The following is a 24,248-nucleotide window of genomic DNA, read 5'->3' on the forward strand; positions in this document are numbered from 1 at the left end:
GGGACCCAGGAGTTACTGCAAGCAGACTCTCCCCTTTGAGGAAAAGCCCAGCAATGCCCACAGGCTTTTCCTTCTATTGTTGTCTTTGTCACTTCAATTTCCAGAAACATTTTGCCCTAATAAATCAATCCCCGTCTTTTTAACACAGCCCGCAATCATCTTCCTTGAAGGCATGTGAATGTTCTCAACTTTCTGTTTATCAGTGGCTCTTATTCATACATGGTTTACTATAACAGATCCATTCACAAAAGTAAATATTAATGTGCTTTCTGTAGTCAACAGCATGAAAATAAATGGGATTATTAGCAGGCATGGCACTGTAAATTTAAATGAGGGCAGTATATAAATCAGTTAAGATTGCTTAATTAATATGCAGCTGCAGCTCAGCCAACTGCCTGTTCTAGTCTGCCATTAGCATTTTGAGCTGCATGCTGCATGACAGAGTCCTTGTCACCCTGATATGATGATAAAGCCGTGGAGCTTAATTGGAAGACAGTGACTGGGCTTCTGACCCCTACACATCGTTCCATTATTTTTTCATCCCAGGTTTGTGGAAGATTCTAGGAATGGTCTTGTGGTCTTCTCTTGCGTGGGCCCCCACGGCAGCGAGGTGGAGGGCAGTGTGGTAATAAGCCGGGGACCCAGAATGAGAACAATGGGACCTCTCATCGCTTGTCAAAGGGATGTGCGCTTTGACCCAGATGTCTGTACATCTCAGAAACTGCTGGTCCTGTAAGCAAGGCTGGACATGCTGCCTTTTCAGGACCCTTTTCAATACACGGTGGTGCTAAGTGGAATTCCAGTATTTCCAATATTCAGCCTTCCCAGACCCAAGATCAGCAGCTTACTCTCAAAAAGTCTCTGTCACCTATTTCCCAGATTCTTGTCAGCAGGGCAGGAAGGGTTTTCAATTAAGAATGAAGGTAGCAAAGTTATCGATGTGAGTATCTGGGGGAAAAAAACTGAAGCAACAGAAATGAGTCTTTCCGTTGGACTTTGGTCAGTCTGGGGGTTCTGGGTTAAGGGTGTGTCAGATTCCTGGAAGGAGATGGGGAGGGAGAAGGGCAGGTCCAGGTCTAGAGATTTCTTCCTCCTCTTCCTCGTTGGCTGCATTTTAGTCTCTGTAACTTGAGTAATTACTGATGCTGATAAAATGCTGTCAGAGCAGCTGCAGTGGGGGAGCATTTGTCCATCTGTCTGTCTGTCTCTCTCTCACCCAGAGAAGCAGTTAAGCACCCCAGGCCTGTCCCGTGCTGGCTGTGTGCGTGCACTCTCTAGTGGGGAGCTCGGAGAGCCGACACTGAGGGCTTGTGGATCCTGGTGGATGTCTACTGTATTGATTGCTTTCTCTCCAGCACAGATTCCTTGGTGTTTGAAAAAATCTCTCTCTTCAAAATCTCTCCCTTAACTGAAGCAATAAGAGGTTATTTTTAGAAATTTTAGTTCAGGACCAAATGGTCATGACTTCATGAGTACCCACTTAATGTGTCCGTGGGCTGTACGCAAGTTTGACTGATCCATCCGTGTACGAGACCTCAGGCACCACACGGGCCTGGACCACGGATCATGGGGTTGGGCTTGAGACCAAGGGACTGCTGGCCAGAATCCGTATTGGTTTGATGAGCTGCTAGAGAAGGTATCCCACGTTATCCTCTTGACTTCCAGTCAAGCCTTTCCTAGAAGTCTTAAAATTTAAGAGCCCACGTTCGTTTTCTAAAAATGGATGAATGGAGAGTGATACAGCAAGTGTGTTTGCATTTTGCTCCTTAGAACTTTTCATGAGATGCACTTATATCTAATAGGTTGGCCATCTTCGGTCAAGCACCAGAAACCCTTGGCTTGGATTTAGGATCTGTGTTATATGAAAAATGTATCCATTAAAAAATGTATACATTTAAATACATAGACTGGCATTCAATACTGAGAGGCAGGTTTTCGAAGAGAGGCATGTAAGGAGTGCACCAACTCAGAGACCAATAAATGCGCATCTCCCTTTTTGTTTGCCTTCTGGTCCCCACAACTCTTGAGTTGGAACTGAGGAAAATGACCTTGTGCCCACCGGGGTGTCTTTATTGTTCCTATTTAGAAGCATTCAGTGAATGTTTGCTGTAACTCTATGTTGATACTTCTTCAAGGGGATGAGTTTGAGAGAGCCATCTAACTCCGTGTTTTTCAGTTCCATTCATGTGGTGGGACACTTGGAATAAGGACATCAGAACATCCATGAGTTACTTAATAAGTAAATACAAGTTCAATTCCATGACAGAAACTAAAATTTAATTGGTCGGTAAGCAGAACTATCCACGAAGGTGACTTAAAGAGTCGCTTTGGGAAGAAAAACTTTCACTTGCGAAGTCTGTGATCTGAGGAGATAGTTCTCCAGTATGGGTGGCAGAAGATGATGCTTCAACTTCAGGAAATGCCATCCTCTTTCTGAGAACTTAGGTTCCAACAGAAACAGAGAAGACCTTTCAAATTCTTATTTAAGCATATGAGATGCAGTTTATTTTTTACGGAATTTTAGAGGATTACATTAACATCCTTGAATTCTCAACTACGGTTTTTTATCCCATCTGGGACCCTATAAATTCTAGATGCTTAATTTTATGGTCACTTTCATGGTACGTGCCATCTGAGACTGTTTTGTTTCTTCGGTGGCTTTCCATTTCCCCTGTATCACTGCGCTTCTTAACCAGGGACAGCACACACCATTGTCCTTGGGGGAGTCTTTCCAGATGACACAGGCCTGTTCCCCAACCATGGAGCTGCTCAGCTAGAATCACTAGGGGTGGGGTTCATCTAGCATGGGCGTTTTAAAAGCTCCCCAGACCAAAGAGATAGATATGTAGCTCACTGATAACCACCACTTGACTGAAACCTTACTGACTTGTGTGCTTATGTGTGAGGGAGAGAGAGAGAGAGAGAGAGAGAGACTGACTGACTGACTTCAGGACCCTCCAATATGAAGGTGTACCTAATTTAGGAAACTCAGTATCAGCAGAATCTGTTGCAAAGGTAGATTAAGGGAAGCAGAAGTAACCTAATTTGGATCATTACTAAGCTGGTCAGAGTCATTGGAAAAAATTGAACTGTTCTCAGTTCCCAAGGGAGACATATCGGTGGTCAGCAGAGGGACAATAAGGAAGGGATGAAAGAAAGGGGGAAAGGGAAGAGCATAAAACGTATGGGGGGCATCCAACAGACTGCAGTTGGTCATTTAACTTGTAAATGTGTTTTTCATTCCAAACATGGTGCACTTCATTGTTTTCTTTCCTTTTTTGAAGGTATTTGCTAAGTAAATGTTCATTGTAAAGAAGTGATCATTTTAGAAAAATGGCCCTTTATAATCCAGAATCTGTTTCGTTCAAGGGGCATTTTTAGAATAAGTTGAAAGCGAATCGGACCCGGGCAGAAATTTGAAATTGTATGCACAGTGACCCCCTTGAACATTTTCAGAAATCCTGTCCTCATTCTCCTGAGCTCAAAATGAGAGACAATACTGCCTCTTCAAACACATCACAGTGGAAGCATTTAGAGGCATGAAAACTTGTGTTTTCTTTTCCCTCATTTTCAAAATCCCTGCCTTTACTTCTTTATCCCTGAATACTGCTGAAGGCCAAAAACAATCTCTCTTGGGACTACTCTGAAAGGAGTGAGTTCAGACTCAGGGTCATGTTGGACCCTTGGACCAGCTGCTTTTCTTGGGTATTAAACCCACAGGGTCTAATTTGCACACAAAAGAGTTCACCTCAGTGTGGTGGGTGATAGTGAAAAGTTGACACCAAACCAGCATCTGGATCAGCCTCTCAGTCAAAGCAGACCACCAGGGGCGCCTGGGTCTTTCAGTCAGTAAGCCTCTGCCTTCTGCTCAGGTCATGATCCCAGAGTCCTGGGATCGAGTCCCGTGTCAGGCTCCCTGCTCCGCAGGGCGTCTGCTTCTCCCTCTCCTGCTCACCCTGCTTGTGTGCTCACTCTTTTTTTTTTCTTTCTCTCCACTCTCTCAAATGAATAAATAAAATCTTAAAAAAAAAAAAAAAAAAGCAGACCTCTGGTAATTAATGATTAAAGGGCTAAATATCTGACTATGTGAAACAGCCATAAAATGGGGGAGAAAGCCAGCATTAATGACTGTGTCAGTTCCTATTTGTTGTAAGTGAGTTAGTACAGTATGGTTTAATTTTGTTACAAACACAACAGAGAAGAGACTGTGCGTGTGTCTCCGTGTGGGTGAGATGGTGACAGGAGCCCCCGATGCATGTCCTCACTCCATTTTTGCTGTCCTGTCCTCCCCGCTCGTCCCATAGCAGCCAAAATGAGCGTTTGGAAGGAGACGAGTCTGACTGTGCCCCCCACTGACTGAAGCCATTGGTCAGCTTTCCATTTCCCGCAGATACCAGCGACACTTGTGGCTTTGGAGCTGCCAAGATCCGGCTCTTGGCCGCCCCTCCCCCCCTGCCTCCTGCCGCCCTTCCCTGCTTTACCTCTGGCATCCGTTCAGTTCCTGCAACGCGCAAGCTCACTCTGCTCTCCAACGAGCTCTTTGACCTGCCGGGATCTGTCCCTGACACCTGCCCTTGGCTAATCCTCTTCAGTCGGGTCTCCGCTGTGGTGACAGGCTCAGCCTGTCTTACTCTCTTCATGCCCCTTGACTACGTGAAATCAGTTGTTGACTTGTTGATGGCAGATCTTGACCAAGAGAAGCGCCTTGTCTGTCTTCTTGGTCACACTGCACTGGCCCCTCGTCGCAGATGTTGAGGGACAGTAATAAAAGAGGAAGAGCGTGGAAGGATATACTCCTCAAATGCCGATAGTGTTGGTCACTAGGTAGACGATTTGGAGTAACTAATTGGTTGCTTTTCCTTTTCGTGCTTTTGTATTCCCTAATTTTTCTGCTGACATCATGTATTATGTATGCAATTTGAATGCTTGGCCGGGTTTAAGGAAGCGGCTTTAAAGCTTCTAGGCAGTTGCAGGGAGAAGGCATTGCCTGCCTGCTCCGTGCCGAGCGGGGGGTGCTGGATTGATGTTTGCTGAGTCCCCCGAAACCTTTATTCTGAGGGAAGGTGTTTCCCCAAAGTTCTGTAGGTCATTATCCACTTGAGTCCTTGTGTGGGAGGAAAGTAGGTTTGACCTGCACCGAGGTGCTGATGTGGAAAGCTGCGTCTCCCAAATTTCTGACCTTCATCTGCGGCAGTGCACTTTTCTCTGACAATCACAGGGTTATTTTGCTCCAGGGAAAATCCATTATACACAGCAGCACATGGCGCACTGGGGTGTGATGTGCTTCGGTACACGCTGCCCTTTTTCTTTTTCCCCAAAGAGAATGCAAAGCTGCTAGCTCCCCACATAACAGTGAGTGGATGGCATGCCTGCCTTCTTCCAGAAAAAGAATCGATGATACAGTTTATCCTTTCAAGAGTCACCTGACTTGAGCACTACCTTGACCAATAGCAGTTCTATGTACTAATAGCTTTATATATTAGAAATTTTAACAGGTGTAGGAGTTATGTCTTAAAATAGGAGACTTATTTGCGTGTGTGTGTGTGTGTGTGTGTGTGTGTGTTTTCAGCTAGTTCAAGTCTGACCTGATGAATTGCATGTCATTTGTTTCCGTGTTGGAGAGCACTTCTTTGGGCTACGAAGTTCCTGAGTGGTCCAGTATCTCAACAAAGGCAGGTCATCTCTAGCTACGACACTGGGCGGTTAAGGTTGTACCTCACTTGTGGAGTTTGTCACCTGTGTTTTTATTTGAATGCTACTTTCTGGAAATCCATGCAAATTTGAGGGAGAGAGGAATCCGAGATTAGAAAACTTGATGACTAATTTAGAAACAGAAAGAAGCTATTCCCTCAGACAAAATCATGTGTGTGTGTGGGGGGGGGTTCCACATGGATTTCCATCATTTTCACATTCAGTAGAAGATCTGGTTATTACCAGAGCCCTAAAACATTTTGTGCATTTCATATCCATGTAGCTTAAGTCAGACTGACTGACGTTCTTTCCAAATTTAGGTAAAGACAGCTAACGATGAGTGATGAAAACTTGTTTTATTATTTATATTATGAATGCCAGGCAATTCATGGGGGAGGGGGAGCATCATTTTCAGCCCTTTGCAAGAGCAGTCCTGCAAGACATGTGCCGAGTAGGAGTGACTTATGTTCAGAACCCCCTAATGGCATGGAGCAGCAGTCCAGATTGCTTCTAGAACAGTGCCCAAATGTACAATCGGTTAGAGCTGCTTTCCGTCTGGAAACAGGCGCTGCTGAAAGAAAAGTGCCGTGCCCAGCGGAATCATTGCAGGATACTTTGGATTAAATGAGCAAAGACAGCTCTGAAGAAAAGTTGACTTACTCTAGTGGTTGGAATGCAGCCCCCGGGAACAGCAGAGCTGGAGTGTGTCATCGGGGCTTGGTGTGGGGCGCCCCAGGAGCGGGCTGGGTCCCAGGGACACCGAGCAGCAGAAGGATGCCGCCTGCTTGGCTAAAAGCCCCAGCAGCAGGGGTAGCTACTGTGAAGCCCCTCGGCCAGATGAACAGGGACCCTTCTCTGGTCACAATAGCCATTCACGCTGAGCAGCCTCATTAAATATTCAGCCTGTGCTTCCGGCAGCTCATTAGGGCCGCAATGAGCAGTGACGTGGATGCTGGAAAGCCGAGGGCCAGCCGGCATCAGTAGGCAGAGGCTGAGTGAGCTGCTGATGGCTTTTCTGTGCACTGCGTGTCCTGTGATGACCAGTGTTTGCTCCCTGCTTTGCCTGAAGTCCAGGTAAAATAACACAGACAACAGGCAGGGGACACCTGTGAGCTCCAGGTTCTTCTCCCCATTGTTGTCTAGCCAGGGCCCCGGATTCTGAGGGCTTGCCCCCTCCGAGCCCTCCGACCCTCTTAGAGAGCTGTGTGTAGCTTTGGGGGCCTTCGGAGCACTGACAATGTGCTGCTATTGTGTACTTGGAGCTGTTTGATGACTGCATTTGGGAGGGTTTGAGGTGTGCTTTTGAACTTGGGGCTGGAGGTGTGGGAAAACCAAATGACTCTTCTTAATGGGTCAAATTTAGAACTATTGTGGGGTCATCCTAACAGTGTGTGGAGCCAATTTTGCTCTGTGGATGCCAAGTTTTGGTGGATTAGAGCAGTTCACTAGTAAGCTTTCTCCTTTTAACTCTCAGGAGAGATATGGTATAATAAAATATATAATACATATATACATATGTATATATATATATATTTATATTCTTCGGCTATTGGGGATTCTTCCAATAGATGGAATATTGTCCTTCTTAAATCTTGTTACTTTTCCATGGGCTTGCACTCAGTGCTGTGTGGTATTTAAAGCTGGTAAAATCTGTGAAGGAAGAATGGGAAAAAATGAACTCCAAGTGTATTTCTCTGGTCTCACTGTTTGCATGTTTTTCTCTTTGCTGCACAGGAAATGTTTTCAGACAGCTCATTTCTATGTGGAAGATAGCAGTTCACCTCGGGTCGTCCCCAATGAAAGTATCCCTATTATCCCTATTCCGGGTAAGTAAGACACACTCTTCTTTCCAGCGGGCTAATCATTTTCCTCTTTTGTTGGTACTTTTGTGTGACACCCATGACAAAATATTATTTTCCTAGCCTTTGAAAGCTTGCCCTCAGAGATCCTTCCCTAAGGGGGATTTAATGAAATCTTTTCTTCTTTACATAACTGCACTGTGATGGAGTCCTCTTTTTAAGAGGAACAAATAGCTATGAGTTAATACAGGAGAGACTCACGGACAGGGAGGGGAAGTACCAGCAGACAAAGGGAAAGCAAAGATCATTTGCAGTCTTCTTGGACCGGGTTTCATTTTGATAGGCAACTTGCGCTTACTTTTTTTTTTTTTTTTTTTAAATCACAATTTGTGATAAGGTTTTCTCGAGGTTTCTCTTGAGATTCCTTCCTCTGCAAATACTTTATCTTCGCATTGGAAGTTTTGCTTCTTAGCAACTTGTGGGGAAGTCTAGGGATACACTCTTGGTCCAGGACTCATGTCATGGGTCCTTGGGTAAAAAAGGGGAAACACTCAGCTGGTGTTGGGGGTCGGGACTGGTTGGAATACGATGTAGTGTGGCCCGGCAGGTGCCGCTGAGAAGTTCGGCAGCTGGTTCGTTGTGGTAGATGGGATGTGGGAGCTGAATACGGCCCCAGCTTGTTCGTTTGGCGTCTCTGCCTTTTTTTGCCAAATCTGAACTTTCTTCCTGTGGGTTTCTTTATGTGCTGGTAAATATCTGTCTCTCAATATGTCCGACATCCACCCTCCTGACATTATTTTTTGGTAACCAGAAGCGCTGCTTTTCGCCTAGGGCTGCGTCCCACCCACCCGCAGCTTCCCTCATTCTCCAGAAGGGTCTTCCCCGTCCGATATGCCATGTATTGTAGCTGTTGGTTTATTGTCCTCTCCTCCTACAACAAGAGCTTCATAAAGGCCAGTGGGTGTCTCCTTGGTGCTAGTTAGTCCCCGGCACATAGTAAGCATTCTTTAATTCTCTGAATAAATGAATTCATGTCAGCAAAGCATTATTCGGGTTCCCCAAAGGCTGTATCTATGAAGCTCAGAAGTATAGTCGTTCTCTTCATGCCACAGAATGTTTCTGTTGTTGAAAAACCTTCATGAGGGGCACCTGGGTGGCTCAGTGGGTTAAGCGTCTGCCTTCGGCTCAGGTCAGGATCTCAGGGTCCTGGGATAGAGCCCTGCATCGGGCTCCCTGCTCAGTGGGGAGTCTGCTCCTACCTGTCCCTCTGCCTGTCGCTCCCCTTGCTTGTGAGCATGCCCTCTCTCTCTGTCAAATAAATAAACATTTTTTTAAAGATTTTATTTATTTGACAGAGAGAGATCACAAGTAGGCAGAGAGGCAGGCAGAGAGAGAGGAGGAAGCAGGCTCCCTGCTGAGCAGAGAGCCCGATGCGGGACTCGATCTCAGGACCCTGAGATCATGACCCGAGCCGAAGGCAGCGGCTTAACCCACTGAGCCACCCAGGTGCCCCTCAAATAAATAAATATTAAAAAAACAAACCTTCGCTAGGTGCGGTTACGGTTGGGAAGTTAATTGGACCTTTATGTGTCAGTATATGTGAAGTCATTGGGTATTGGTGGAATTGGCCATGTTTTCTCCAATCTGGTCACCTTCTCTCATCAAAGCTTGTCACACAGAAACAAGAGGGGTAGCAGAAAAGCCTCTGGGTGAGTTCTTACTGGATCACTTCATGGCTGCTAATCCTTCCCCAGACAGATGGGGTAGGTTTTATGCTCCCCTTCATTCTTCTTCGCTGAGCCTTACCCTTGAGTCTTGGTGGAGGAAATCCCACTCCTGCTTTTGAAAGGTGAGGAAGCAGACAGGGATCCTCAGTCTTGCACTTACACGGAATAAGTAGTTTTGTCCAAGCTCAGGAGTCACGCACTAGCACGTGTGTGTAATCATTTTCCTCTTCGACACCCAGAGTATGTGTTGGCCTCTGGAAAACGCCCAGGGGCTTCTCTTTCCTCTGCCCTGAGTCATCTGACAGATACAGCTGGTGGGTACCTGTGCAGTTGAAATACATTTTAAAAGGTTAGATGGTGAGATACTTCTTGGGCTGTCTTTCCATTTTTCTTTTCTTTTCCCACTGGATGGGGAATCAGAAAACCTAGGATCTCACCCTGCCTCTGCTGTGAAAGCTTTGGCCACTGCCTTGACCCCTCTGAGCCTTAGTTTCCAGAATCTGTAAAGGATTCTGGAAACTAAGGATGCTTGATCTACCCACACTTGAGGCAGTGTTAAAACTCAGGTAAGGTGTTATGTGTAAAAGCATTTGGGAAACCATAACCCAGAAATGTCCGTTGTTGAAGCTTTCCTTCCCAAATCACAGTATGGTTCATCCCAGTAGCTGTGGAGAATGAGCATTTGCCTGGTACTCAGGTTAAGATTGTCCCAAACACTGAACCAAATTTAGTTGGTGTGGCCCACCACACCTTGCTCTGTGCCTTGAACTTGAAGATTTTCAGTTCACTAGAATCCTCATAAACTGCCAATCCATTGTGCCTGCTGTGCCACACCGCTGGATAGGTGTCTCTAGTGTTTTCTGCCTCATTTCCCATCTACCTGTTCAATCACCACCATAAATACAGTAGTTCTCCCCACCCACCCCCCTTTTTCCATGAGGCATATGTTCCATCACCCCCAGTGGATTCCTGGAACTTGCAGGTCTTACCAAACCCTGTGTATACTGTTTTCTCCTCTATATACATACTTGTGAGGAAGTTGAATTTATGTATCAGGCTCAGTAAGAGATTCACAATAATAACTAGTAATTAAAAGAGAAGAATTATAACCATATATTGTAATAAAAGGTACTTGTGTCTCTCTCAGAATATCTCATTGGACTGTCCTCACCATTCTTGTGATGGTGTGAGATGATAAAATGCCTATGGGACGAGACACGGTGAGGGGAATGACATAGGCATTGTGACGTGGCACTGGGCTCCTGTGGTCCTTCTGACCATACATGGGGAGGAGGGGCAGGGTCGCCTGTGTCTGGACTACAGGTGCAGGTAACTAAAGCCCCAGATGAGGGGGAACTACTGTACCCACAACCCAAAGGCATTTCTGGAAATGTGAGTTTTTCCTAATTCCATACTCACTGGTAGTGTAAGTGTATGGAGAGAAAACTGCTCCGGACTCTCCACTGACTGAGAAATCCGCGGTGTTCAGCTGTGCCTCACTGGACATGGTGCAGCCTCGAATGAAGGAGTTGGAATCCCTTATGCAGTGTGAGGGTCAAGAACTAGAGGACCAAGATGAGGCCACTCTTCCTCTGTTTTCCCAGGTGGCACAGCCTTCACTGGGGGGAACATGCCAAGACAAATCAACTCATTTCACCCTTAACTGGGAAGAAGTTACTCTCCATGACCTTTCTTTAAAGATTTTTCAGTTTTGGGGCACCTGGGTGGCTCAGTTGGTTAAAGCTTCTGCCTTCGGCTCAGGTCATGGTCTCAGGGTCCTGGGATTGAGCCCCATGTCGGGCTCTCTGCTTGGCAGGGAGCCTGCTTCTCCCTCTCTCTCTCTCTGCCTGCCTCTCTGCCTACTTGTGATCTCTGTCAAATAAATAAAATCTTTTTTAAAAAAATTTTTTTTTCCAGTTTAATCCCATTCTCTCCCTTTTTCGGAAACAAACCCCCACTGACCTGGGTAATAGTCCCATTTGTAAAATATTTTGTCATTTATGATGCACTCTAACCATCCAGTGCTCTCTTTATTCTTATGGCTTCTTCTGGTTATTAGCATCCAACTGTGTCATGCAGAAGAAATTCAGTACAAGAAAAACACACTTTTTAACAAATTCATGGGCTGTTTTCACTCTGGTAAAGTTTTCAACCCTTTTCCTTAGTGGAGACCTCCTTGGGATTCTTCTGAATGATTTACCCTAGGAATTATCTCATTGTTCTTATTTCCAAAAATACGATATTTACAGACTTCATAGGGAGTATTTGTTCTACCTGCTAGAGCTCCGTTATCATTTTTTAAGATTTTTATTTATTTATGAGAGAGAGAGCAAGTGGGATCATGACCTGAGCCTGCGGCAGATGCTTTACCGACTGAGCCACCCAGGCGCCCAACCTCAGTTATTTTATCCTTTTTCAAAACCTAATAACGGGACTACTGGGCCTGCGATTTAACAACTTTTATCACTTGAACTCCTTTCCTATAACTGATCGTTTAAAAAAAAAAGAGAGAGAGACACTTCCAGACCACTGCTCTAGTGAACTCGGAACCATTATACCGGTTAAGAAAGTTACAGATACAACAGGGCAAGTTTGAGAATTCAGGCACCAAACTGCTACAAAACAGAGCTTCTGGGTCATCCCTGGACTATGCAATAAGCTCTGTTCCGAGAACTTCCTTTACATTTAACCTTGTTTTTAGGAAACATCATCCTACAATAGATACTGAGCGTTTACTGACGCCATGGATTATTTTCACTACAGTCAGTCCTACAGAGACAGGTGCAGGGGATAGCCTCATCTTACAGCCGCAGAAACTGAGGTTCCGAGACCCTATTAATTCACCCAAGCTGATGGGAAGGGTGGAACTAACATTGAAATTCCTCTGTATGGCTTCAAAGCACAGATGCCTGGGAAATGGCTCTACTACCCCTTGGTCGGCTCTTCCGAAGGTTCTGCTATCTCAAGCCTTCAAGCCCCTCATTTGGATATTGATTCATTAAACCTGGATATTGATTCATTAAACCAAGACCTTTCAAATACATGTGAGCATGCCCTGTAGTTTTTTCCCCCTGAGTTCTTCCACCAGCCCTGACCTTTTGCCTCTCGGCTGAATTCTCTTACAGCCCTCTGAATAGTTTCATTATTCTTTTGTTGAAGTTTCCTCCTTACCAAAAACTCCTCTCTACCTCTGTTACCTAGTCCTTTTTGTTCTCTTACTTTCTAAGAAAAAGGCTCTCCACCCACCTATACTTTCCTTCCCTGTGCAAAAATAGGCACATTTCAATATGTGATTGAAATGACATGGGGAGAAATTTATAAATACGTTGAAACTTTTGGGTGATTCTGCTGTGGTTTAAGTGCAGAAACAGCTCTGATCTTCAAATTCCAAAGCACAAGTAGAATCAGTAAGTTACGCTAACTTTTTCAAAAGTAGTATCAAATAGGCAAATGATTAAAGAGAGCTTTGCTAATTGATCACTCGGCCTTTGGAGATAGCCATTCATAGGAATTCTTGAGGAATTCTGAGTTATTAATTTTCCTGAATTGAATTGCTATTCAGGAGTTTAGAATCTTCAGTATGTTCTCCTGATTTAACATAGCAAAGACGGTCTTGTCAGAATGAGGACATTTTTTTTTCCTGATCTCACCTACACTTACGTAAAATGCAGAAGTGCTAGAGAATGTGAATGTGATGGCTAAGGCCGGGTAACCACAGTAGAAAGAACTCTTTTTCGGATGCAAGAGTATTTATCCAACATGAAAGAAATTAAAGAAGTGCTTTTGAAGTTAGGTTCCAGTCACCATAGAAGTGACATCAATTCTGTCATCAGGACAATTTGGAGTTACAGTGCCTGCTGCATATATGGGAACAGTGGTTAGTTGGTTGGTTAGTTTTCCAGATAAGTTGAACTCTGACTTGTGCAGGAGAATGAAAGGGGCTTTGACTCTTAATCTTTCACTAACAATTTTTCAGAATCCAATGTTCCATGGTTATAGATTCTCCATTGTTCCCCGGGAAGGTAAAGCATAATTGAATGCAATAACTTAGTGGGTCAGTCCCCTCATAATGCTAAGTAATACTTAATTCTGTGACATTTTTAAGATACTGAAGTGGTAAAACTGTTCCTTTAAGATCCACATTATTCTTAACATCTGCAAGTACTTTTAAAAATTTAGACTTTTCAGGGCACTTAAGCAGCTCAGTTAGTTAGGCGTCTGTCTTCACCTCATTCGTGATCCCGTGGTCCTGGGATCAAGCACACACCCGGCTCCCTGCTCATCAGCAAGCCTGCTTCTCCCTCTCCCACTTCCACTGCTTGTGTCCCCTCTCTCGTTGTGTCTCTGTCAAATAAAATCTTGGGAAAAAAAATCTAGACTTTTCGATCAGGAGATACCCATTTTAAAGGACAAACTTCAATAATACAATCATTGCAGTTACCGAAGTGTTACATACGTATGTCATTTACAAATCGGTTTCACTGCATTATAGTATTCTTTCAGACTTTCACTATATTACAGTTTTTTAAAATCAAAACTTAGCTCATGCAATTAACCTGATTAATGAGTATGTTGTATGGGTTTTTCCAAATGTGCATATTGTCAGATGCAGATGTCCTTAGAAATGCTTTTTTTGTGGAAATCAGAGGATCTAGCTTGCTAATAAAAGCATTACAAAACAAAATGTTGCTGCTAACCAGTAGCTTGGAAATCCAGAAATGATTCATGCCTTTCCAGCAGTTAAAATACATCTTAATAATTTGAAGGTCACTGGCTTCAGCAGGAGGCCAGCATATAAAGGCGTTTTAAACATGCAGTTTAAAACCCTTGGGATTAAACCAACCTTGTTGGCATATTTTATTTATACAGAGATTATCTCCAAAGGAGATTCATTGGTCTTTTGACTATAATGAAACCTTTTCTTTATTGACTTCATTGTGTCATAAATGAAAAGAGATTTCTATTTATGGCAGGAAATAAAATGTTCCAATCTCCACAACACTCCCTGCATCCAGAGAGTCTGATTTAGACAAAACTCTGCTTGTCTTGCCCTAACGTGGAAACTAAAATCCCAATAATGTTCTTTAATTTTATGTTTGCTTTATCTTCCTAAGTGGACACAGAGGTATTACCAAATGCAGAAAGAGGCCTGAACTTAGCCTCTGGGAGCTGAGCAGGCAGGCAAGAAGGGACTGAGTTCCTGAAATCCAGGTCTGTCCACTAGAGGGGTGGTAAAGAGCCCAGTTGTGGGATGTGGGGGTGCAGGGGGTAAGGTCTGAGCAGGAGGGACTGGACCCAGGGACTGTGTTGAGAGTTAAAGGATCCCTCTGCTGAGAGACAGAATTGGCATAGGGTTGCAGGAACTACTGTGGGTTAAAGGAACTTCACAGAGCTGGGTGGCAGAGTGGGTGGGTGATGGAAGGCCCTCTGGAATGGTAATGGTAATTATATATGTACCCGCACTTGCTGGTATGGGTATTATCTTAAACAGATATGAAGCCAGTCATTCCCAGCATTAAGCATCTTGGCAGGAGGGTAAACACTTTAACACTTCATTTTACCTGGCATCATCAATGTGATCAGAATACCAGTGTGAATTTTCCAGGTTGACTGAAACTTACAGTTAAAGCCAAAGTGTATCATTTCATTCCTTTTAAGTCAGGAAGTTTCTTTAAAAACCGTGATTGAGGGCACCTGTGTGGCTCAGTTGGCTAAGTGTCTTCAGCTCAAGTCATGATCTTAGGGTCCTGTGATCGAACCCCACATTAGGCCTCTCTGCTCAATGCAGAGTCTGCTTCTCCCTTTCCCTCAGTGCGCGCGCTCTCTCTCTCTCTCTCTCAAATAAATAAATAATGCTTTTTTTTTTTTTTAAGATTTATTATGGTTTTCTGCCCTCTCTAACCACATATATTTAAATTAAGCTCTAGAGAGAGGTCAAATAAGGTAGAAGACACAAGGCTTTGGAGTCAGCCCGGCCCCACCACCTGATAAAGACAGTGGACCTTGGCCAAGCTCTTGGATCTCTTTTAGCCAGTTTCCCCATCTACAAAATGGGTAATCACAGCCCCAAATCATAGGGCCACACGAGTAAAGCAATTAGCACCCAACAATAAATCCTAGTTATCAAGCATTTACAAAATGCTAAGCACTCTTAAAAGTACTTTGGTCATCTGTTGACTCTTTGTAACTCTCTGTGAAAAGTCGTTATTATTCCCATTTTACAGATGAGGAAAGGTAATTACAGAGAGGTGAAGTCACACCACCAGGCCGTCTGGCTCTGGCTTCTCCACGTACACCATTGCCCCTAGGTGCCCGGCACAGAGGGTTCTTTCCACCATTGATAACAAAAATGACAGCTAGGGAGTGGGGGGAATGACACGTAGACAGCCTTACTGAGTGACGGGCTGAAGACGCGGCCACGGAGCTCTACAACGGGCTGAGCCCTCGGCGGCACCTCCCTGGGATTGATGTTCAAGAACAGCCTCAGCTGCTGAGTTTATTTGTTGTTGTTGTTGTTGTTTTTTCTTTCTAACAGCCAAAAAAAAAACCCAATAAAGGGAAGTTTTGCCCTTTCTGTTTATCTGTTATTCCTGAAAAGGAAGAGAAAGCAAAGTGAGCATGTGCATGTGCAAGGAGCTTAGAACCCTAGACCAATATAGGGGGGATTTCCCTCTACCTGGCTCCAGATTGCAAGTACAATGGGGACGTAGCCAGATTCGGGAAACACTTTTCTCTGTTTTCTATTATATTTCTTATATGGTATTTTACTTGTATTGTATTTCTATGTTCTATTCAGTGTTTTCTATTTCTCTATTTTCAGTGCGTCATTCTTTATTTTGTACAGTGCTTTATTTAACGTTCATCATCTTGAGCTCTTTTTTACCGTCATGGAATCTGTCACCATTGGTGCTTCTCAGTAGATGGTCACCCTCTGTGAATGCGCCTCTTGTGGTGCGTACAAACCAAAGACTGATTTCAGACTCCATCAGAAGTGGTACATAAGGATGGTTGACTAAAATAAAAGGCCTCTTATAGGTGAGGTTTAATTCTAACCACCAAAGGCTGAAATCTTGGAGAAAGTGTAACTAAAAATGTCAGATAACAATTTCACTCTGAAAGGTGCTGATTCTCAATGGACTTACCCAAACATCTTATACTGGGGTGATTTAAGGATAGCAGCAGGACTCTGATTTGTGCCTAATTCAATTCTTTGATATCTGAAAATTCTGTAACTAAAAATATTGGCACAAAAGGACACAGGAATGTTTTATCCAAGACACTCTGTTTAGTTAACCGAGATCCTCCATTTCATTCCTTGTTCTTCCTGGAAGTTGTGCTTGGAGAATGAAGACAAATTGGGTGTCCCAGTGTGGGGGGGCACAAGCTTCATGTTCAGTACACCAGGAGTCAGATGCCAGCTCTGCTTGCTGAGTTTTTGGTCACTTTGGACATGTTGCTTCCAATTCCTTGTGTGTAACGTGAGGAGAACAGTGTCCCTTACGCCTAATTCTGGTGACGCTAAATGTAGGGAAAGCCTTTAGCACAGGTGATTCTCATTCTACTGAGTCTCTCCTGAGACCATTTCATTATATATCCTCACCCTCTCCCATCCAACCTGTAGTTAGTGAAAACCTCTTCCTCTGATGCAAGCTCCTATTTTTTTCCTCCATCACTACGTTGGTAACGTTTGTTCTCACCTGAGTCCTCCGATCCATCCTTTTCGTGACCGGTGGAATCTGCACCGGGTGATTCTTGCTCACTCCTGCTGATGTCCATTGCTTCTCCAACACAAATGTGCCCTGGGGCAGAGACCACCTCCCTACAATCTGGCTGAGTCCTGGGTGCTCAGTAAATGCCTCATCTGGTGGTTTCCCATTCACTCTGACCCAGACCACAGCCATTCTCCCTTGACCTTGGGTGGCCAGCTTCCGCCATAGTCCAGATTTCAGTTAATGTTTCTGAGCTTATTTTCTCAACTGTGAGATGAGTAAGGAAATAGTACTTATCCCCCAGGGTTATTGGGAGGATTGGAGTACACGCTAATCCATCTAAAGGGCATAGAAAGTGCCTGGCCCATGGTTAGTGGCTGCTAATAGTCTCTGTATGATAGAAAGATGATAGCATCTTTCAGATGGATGTCCCCTAACACCACAGGGTCTTTCCAGACAAAAACTGAGATCAGGTCCACAACACTGTCCTAATTGCTTGGCCGTCTGCTAGTTACGGTAATTTTATAATTAAATGGCTCATTTTGTGAGTAATTTAATAGAACTATGTAAGAGTATAACTATGAGGACTTCTTATTAGTCATAGCTTTATATTCATCTTAATATTGAAAAAAAAGATGTGTGACCCTTCAGCTTCATTTATCTTGATTGAAAGTCTGTGCATTAACTGGGTAGCCTGTGGTGGTCAGTACCGCATGCACGTGTGTGTGTGCTCGCATGTGCACACGTGTGTGTGTCTGTCTGGTAGTTTTAAGATGTTACTATGGTGCCTGGAAACCCAGAGGGGTGTGGTTAGACTTCCTTGGGTAAAGAAGCTAATTGGAGAGACTAGTGAGTCATGTATTTCCATGATTATCGTGCTGAGCTCTGCTGGGTTTTTCCTGCATCTAGCCAGGAGAAGAGCAGGCAGACAGATTTCTGGACATGGATGGCATTACCTTGGATATTAGACTTGAGTGCTTGGCAGGAAAAAATAGGTTGTTACTCTGAAAACAATTTTTAGTGACCAGAGGTGGGCTTTGACTTTTAAAATGCCGTGTTTTTGACTTTGCAGAGCAAAGTACCTCTGAAGCTGATAGGTGTTTGCTTATTCTGAACTAGAGTCGTGTGCACCATAAATTTATTGGAATTTACAATTTCTAAGTTAATCATGGGATAAATGCTGCTCTTGGCCTATTGCGCTGTAACAATGTCCCCGTCGGAAACAGTGTCATCTTTGGTTCTAAATGTGTTGGGAGGAAACGCCACCGTCTATATGCTTAAGTGATCGCAGGGCTAGGTTGTGTCCCATCTCTCTCACTCAGTTTGCCTGTTGTCCAAAGAGGGGTTTCTTTGGGTTAAATCTTTTCAGGACTCCAATTTTGTACATATTAATCCTTCTCTCAACCTCGGATCGTTTCTTTGCCACTTGATCCGTACTGTAGCATTTGCTTACTTCTAAACATTTTAGGCGAAGTTGATCAGATAATTTCGGAAATTTTTCTTGAACTGTGCATTCTGCTCAATATTCTGGGGAAACGTTTTGGCTCCGCTCGCTTTGTTAATGCTGGTTACATCATTATGGGAGCTATAGAATTCTTGGGCGTGCAAAATGATTGCATATTCATGAACCTCTCCAATCCTGAAATATTTGTAAATAACTTGGCAATTTTTTTTCATAAGGTGGCCTATTAAAATGATTAGGTCTTTAATTGGTCACACGGAAAGAATGGGTGCTTATGGAGCACCATCTATTTGATAAGTAACATTTTTGCGCTAAGCAGTTTGGATTATGAACATATAAGTCACCTTCCTTAAAGTATAAGAGATGCTATTTTCCGCTTAAGAATGATTCAAGTTTGAAAATGTCAATAGATGCAAAAAGCCACCCTAGAGCTTTGCTCTCTCGAAAGAAAGTAGAGAAGGAATGACATAGTCAATGTTAGCTGTCACCAGATGAAGAGAAATCAGATTGTCAGGCCTGGATCTATAACATTCTTGCCAAAGTAGGACCTCATTTACACATACAGATCTTCATACCCTTTGCTAAGAAAAGCATCTGTGGCAGTTTAGATGTTTGTGCGTTTGCCAAAGATCTTTCACTCTGAATAAAGTAAATGTCATGTCTGTTGTTTATCTCAAATTCAGCGGAGTATTTTTAAAGAAATATTTGCGGGGGAGGGTGGAGGGAAGGAGGTTGGGGAGCTCCGGTTAGTGGGGTGTGGCAGTTTTGTGGCCAGTCCTCCAATATGGGGTCAGATCCGGGGAAAATGCGCTCAAGATGGATACTTTGCGCTCATGAACTGCAAATGTCCTCTTGAAGTGACAACACAAGAAATTGGAATGGGGAGTCTTCCTGAATCTATACCTAGTCTGTCAACACCCAAAAAATCCAGTTAATTCAGTCAAAATGATTATTTGGCATCGCGTAGACACAGCTGTCTTGAACTAAAATTTTGAACACTTAAACATAGATGGCATTGTACCCGAAGCCAGCTGGTACAATGGCATCTCTCTGTAATTGTGTATAAAGATTGCTGCGACTTCAGAGACTGGAAATGGAACTTCATCGCTCCAAGTTCAAGCTGGACCCCACTGAAGAGCAATTTAAAAATAAAAATCTTAGGCTCTGATAAAATTTCTTGACAAATAGGTACCCTTAGGAAGTTCAGACTTTCAGTTAAGAGTATGATGTGGTAATTTAACGATGTAAATTGCCTTGAATATTAAAAAAAAAAAAAAAAAAAAAAAAAGAATGTACTTTACCTAGCTCCTAGGCATTCCAAATCCTAGTAAGACGGAAAAGTAAAATACATTCTGAGACTTCTTGAGGACATCTGCTTCGGGTGATGCAATTCTGTCTACTCCTCACACAAATCAAATGTTTGTCTCTAATAATCCCTTATCGGTGTTACGTGTTCTATCGAAGTTTATTCTGTGTGACTCTGAATATCATTTTATCCCCACAGATGACATGGAAGCCATTCCTGTCAAACAGTTTGTTAAACACATTGGTGAGCTCTATTCTAATAACCAGCATGGGTTCTCCGAGGATTTTGAGGTATGTTTCAAAACTGAAAAGTAGTTTTCTAGAAACCTGACTTTTATTCTATAAAGATTTTTATAAACTTGAAATGAATCCACTCGGGCATAACAAAAACAATACCAGAAAAAGTTGGGAGATGGTTTTTTCTTTTTTTCTTCATACTTCTCCTTCTGACAGGCATTCTTTTACCCCAAAAAGACGAGGCAGGAAGGAGTTGGTTGCCCAGGTCCTACACGTGCACTTCCAGAAAAGAACAGACTTAGTGGGAGAAATGAGGCAAGTCCCCAAGTTTTGTGTTCCTGGTAACCCTCCCTGGGACAGCAGCCCTCATGGCAAGGGTAGGCCTCGTCTCCCTGGGCTGCATGAGGTATGGAGGAGGCAGCATGTTTGCTGTCTGAGGAACGGGGAGCTGGCTCCCTGGGAGCAGTGTGCTTCCTTACCCCCGGACCCGTCGCCGCCTCCCCGATGGCCCGGCTTCCTCGCTTTTAAAAATGGAGCCCATGTCCCTGACATCCCGAAGTTGGGGGAACGTGAATGATGCCCGTCTTTGAGGGTGCCGGGTGACCTGCTCAGCCCCTGCAGAGGTGGATGGTGGCGGGCTTGGCGGCTATTAATCCGTGGAGGGAAGACGTGGGCGAACACAGCCCTGTGATTTTAAGAACTGTCGTGCAGGAAACAAGGTAGAGCGCGGCACGCACGGCCCTGCCAGCTCTGGGTTCCGTGCCAGTTCAGCAGTGACAGGGTGTCAATGAGGAGCTATTAAACAGACTGCCCTTTTCTTCACTGAGGCGCTTAACTAAGGCACATCTCTGGCAGCAAGAGTTCTGCCGAGGAGGCCAAGTTTTCATGGCAGCTCAGCTGTCTTCTAGCTTTGCGGGTGAGTCGGTTCCTTTCTCTCGTTCAGTCTTCCTTTAAAATGGATCCTTTAAAATGGAAATGACATGACGGGGATGTTGCTAAACTGCCCACCTCTTTTCACAAACCGGGTTTCGGGGATTAAGTGATGTCATGGAAAGGCGGCACAAGGAGAAATGAACACAGGACCGCAAGCCTCTGTCTCTGCAAATTTGGAGTCCCCGGAGGCCATCATAAAGGCAATTGTATTGACAGCCGGTTTTAAAGGAAGCCTTTCCCTTGGTTTTTTGTTTGTTTCCCTGAGCAAAACCGAAGCCAAAGGTGGGAGAGCAAAAGGGACCCGCTGATGTGTTTGCCAAAGTCCTGTGCATCATGGGACAGACACAAGCATGTCAAGTATTTAATGTGGCTGTTAGATGCTTACCAAAAAGGTGCCTATTCAAGTACAGAGAACATGGTTTAAAGTCAAACATTTTGTATTCATGAGGACAGCAAATGTGTGTGCTGTTGAAGTGATTTAGTTCAATTGACTGTTGGCTGGATGACTGAGCAAGAATATTGAGGCATTTAACAATGTTGATGGTATTCAGGACAAACATTTATTCTCTGGAGAACAGAATTTGATCAGGATGACCAAATGCAACTCCAGTTTCTCAATTATTTATGATTTGAGACCCCAGTGCTATTCATCACAGCTGGTTTTGACACCATTTAATTATTCAAAATAATCAGCTATACCTCTATAAACTCAATCTGACTTAAAATGGGCTTTGCTGCATCTAAACCAAGCCTGTTAACAAATTCTGGGCATCTGCACCCTATTTCTATCCTTAAAAAAAAAAAAAAAACAAACACTGGCTAGGAGCTTTTGTCTCCTATATTGAACTTTATAGCTGAAGTCTTATTAGCGGTTGGTGAAGGGAGCGGCACGGGAGGGCTGGGACAAGGCAGGCCTTGTGCTGCCGCTGTTGTCATCTGACAGTTCCTCCTGGTCTGAAGGTGGAAAATCAGCGCTATTTGGAATGGAAGACTATCCTTTCTTCTGAAAAGAGCAATAAGGCAGCAACATAAAGGGAGGCATGAGACAGAACGAGTCCTTAATAGACTGGCCTCTTCTCTTTGAGGGAGATTTTGAAATATTTGATGACAGTAGTGGTATCTGGTTTTGGCAGCTCTACTGAAAAGGACAATGGGTAGCAGGCTATTTAAGAAATTATGAAGGCTCTTTTATAAACGAGATAGTAATAGGCTATAAAAAGAGCTCAGGAAAAGAGATTTTTGTGTGACTGAAATAAAAACAAAACTGAGGTACCTGGGCGCTCAGTCGGTGGAGTGTGTGACTTTTGATCTTGGGGGTTGTAGGTTTGAGTCCCACAATGGGTATAGAGATCACTTAAAAATAATTGAAAATCTTAAAAAAGTAGAAAAACAGAACATTCATTATAGCAGGAGAGTAGTGAAGTCAATCCCAGATTTCCAGATCTGTTTAAGTGGAAGAAGGGTGGCCAGCATTTCCTCAGCCCTGCACGTGGATTGTTTCATTTGTTCCTCAGAACTACCTCAGAACAGGGTCCTGTTCTATGGTGCCCGTTTTACAGAGGAGGAAACTTCCTCCGTGGGAAAACTGAGGCTTTGGGTGGCTCAGTTTTAAAATGGCAGAAGTTAGGTGTTAAGCCCAGGCTCTCAGACTCAAGCCCCCATGTGTGACCTCAAGGCCCTCAGACTCTCATTAAAGTAGTGTCCTGTAGTGACCCGGATACAGGAAGAGGGAAAAACCTGAGATGACCAGTGATTGTCTAAAACTGATCATGCAGCTGACAAGCCAGAGGTGGGGAGAGGGGGAGGGCAGGAGAGGAAATAAGGAAAAAAAATAAGGAGCCTCCCCACCCCACTAAAAATATTGGGAGCCCATTACATGATCTTTACAGCCTAGAGCCTTCCAGAGAGTTGAGAATCTGACTTACAAAAATCTTACACAACATCTGCATACAGGCCTCAAGTTAGGCAAAGTTAATCACTTCACCTTAAACTTAAAAATACTGTTTAACAATCGATGTGTGGCCATTAAGAGGAGAGAAAGGCAATTCAACTGACAGTCACCAAATACCTGCTATTCTGTGGACATAATACAAAGTACAGAGTTGAATTTGAGACCTTGCCCTCGAGGACTTCAGTTGGGTCAGGGTGGAGACCAGAGTGGGCGAAGCAAAGTACACGCTAAATATGGATAGAAAGTTCCGGAGGAGGTCAAAGAAGAAGAATTTCTATTTGCCCCCATCTTGGATGGAAGTAGAAAAAAAAAATGGTGAATAGCTGTCCTATTTTCAGAACTTTGATGCTTGGAGGAGAATGAGAAAAACGATTCACTGGTAATTTTGAGTCTTTGTCTAGAGGTGAGGCAGCAAGTGTTCTGTCCTTGTCAGATAAATGTTGGAGACTGTTAAGAGCTGGCAACATTATACCTCTAGCAGATTTTGCAGTCACTGGAAATAACATCAGTCCTTGTCTCGGGATGGCGTTCGATGACTGTTCCCTTGGCTACCTGGGCTGACTCGAACCTCACTCTTCCCTGGCCTCCACAGCCCTCGTGCAGGAGTTTCCAAACAGTGCTAGCACTATCTTTCGAAAGGAGAGAGCTCCGAGGCCGTGTGGGTCGACAGAATTAACAGGCGGCAGTCAGGAGCATCACAAGTTGGAAGGCTGAGGGCAGAGACGAGGCCAGAGGTCCAGTACCCCTTGACGAGATCCTTTGGGGGAATCGCCTGGCTTATAATTAACTCTAGCTGAGCTAAATTTGGGCCAGTTGTTCATATTAAATCAGGAGAACAAAGCTTTGTCCACCTGAGCCCATGCGCTCGAGGGATCAGTGGTCCCAATCACATTATGTAAGATCCAGTGTTCCAAGTTGCTGGTGACACATAATAGGATGTTGCCAGAAGGGGGGGCACGGGTTGTGCTGCATGAGACTGCAGCCTGCAAGATGGCAGAAAGGGACTCTAGTCTCTCCAGTTAGGGTCTGAAATGTCTTAAAATTTTTAAACCCTTAGCCTGAAGAAAACCATAGTTGAGGTTTCTATGAAAAGTGAAGAGAGAGAGCCAAAATTCCTACAAATAGTGTGCAAAAAATAATTGTATTTTATAGACCCGCTGCAGGAAATCCTACGGTCTTTTCAGAGAGCGTGGAGGTAAAACTGTCTGGGAGTGGGAAAGGAGCTGACGGAAGGTAGGATGGACCTTGAAAGCCTGGCTAAGGAATCAAGTTCCATCCAGAGGTTTCTGGAGTCAAAGCAGCAGCATTTGAAGACGTGGGGTGTGGCCGCAGTTCGTAGCCTGAGGAGAAGCAGGAAGATGGCCTGTCCCCGGTACCCAGCAAGGCCAGCTCTGTGGCAGTCACAAGGCAAACAGCAGGCCATGGTCATCACCT

At 44.2% G+C, this 24,248-nt stretch overlaps 1 protein-coding gene across 3 annotated transcripts in view; it reads left to right on the forward strand.

Annotated features, from left to right (window-relative positions):
* The window catches only part of PTPRG (protein tyrosine phosphatase receptor type G), a 698,789-nt gene that overhangs the window by 633,645 nt on the left and 40,896 nt on the right, over positions 1-24,248 (forward strand). For all 3 annotated transcript variants that reach the window (XM_059390081.1, XM_059390080.1, XM_059390082.1), the window contains 2 exons: positions 7,426-7,517; positions 19,893-19,984. In XM_059390081.1, the coding sequence (XP_059246064.1) occupies positions 7,426-7,517; positions 19,893-19,984 (184 nt within the window). The remainder of the gene's footprint in view (positions 1-7,425; positions 7,518-19,892; positions 19,985-24,248) is intronic.

This window comes from Mustela nigripes, chromosome 2 (assembly GCF_022355385.1).
Source record: "Mustela nigripes isolate SB6536 chromosome 2, MUSNIG.SB6536, whole genome shotgun sequence".
NCBI lineage: Eukaryota > Metazoa > Chordata > Mammalia > Carnivora > Mustelidae > Mustela > Mustela nigripes.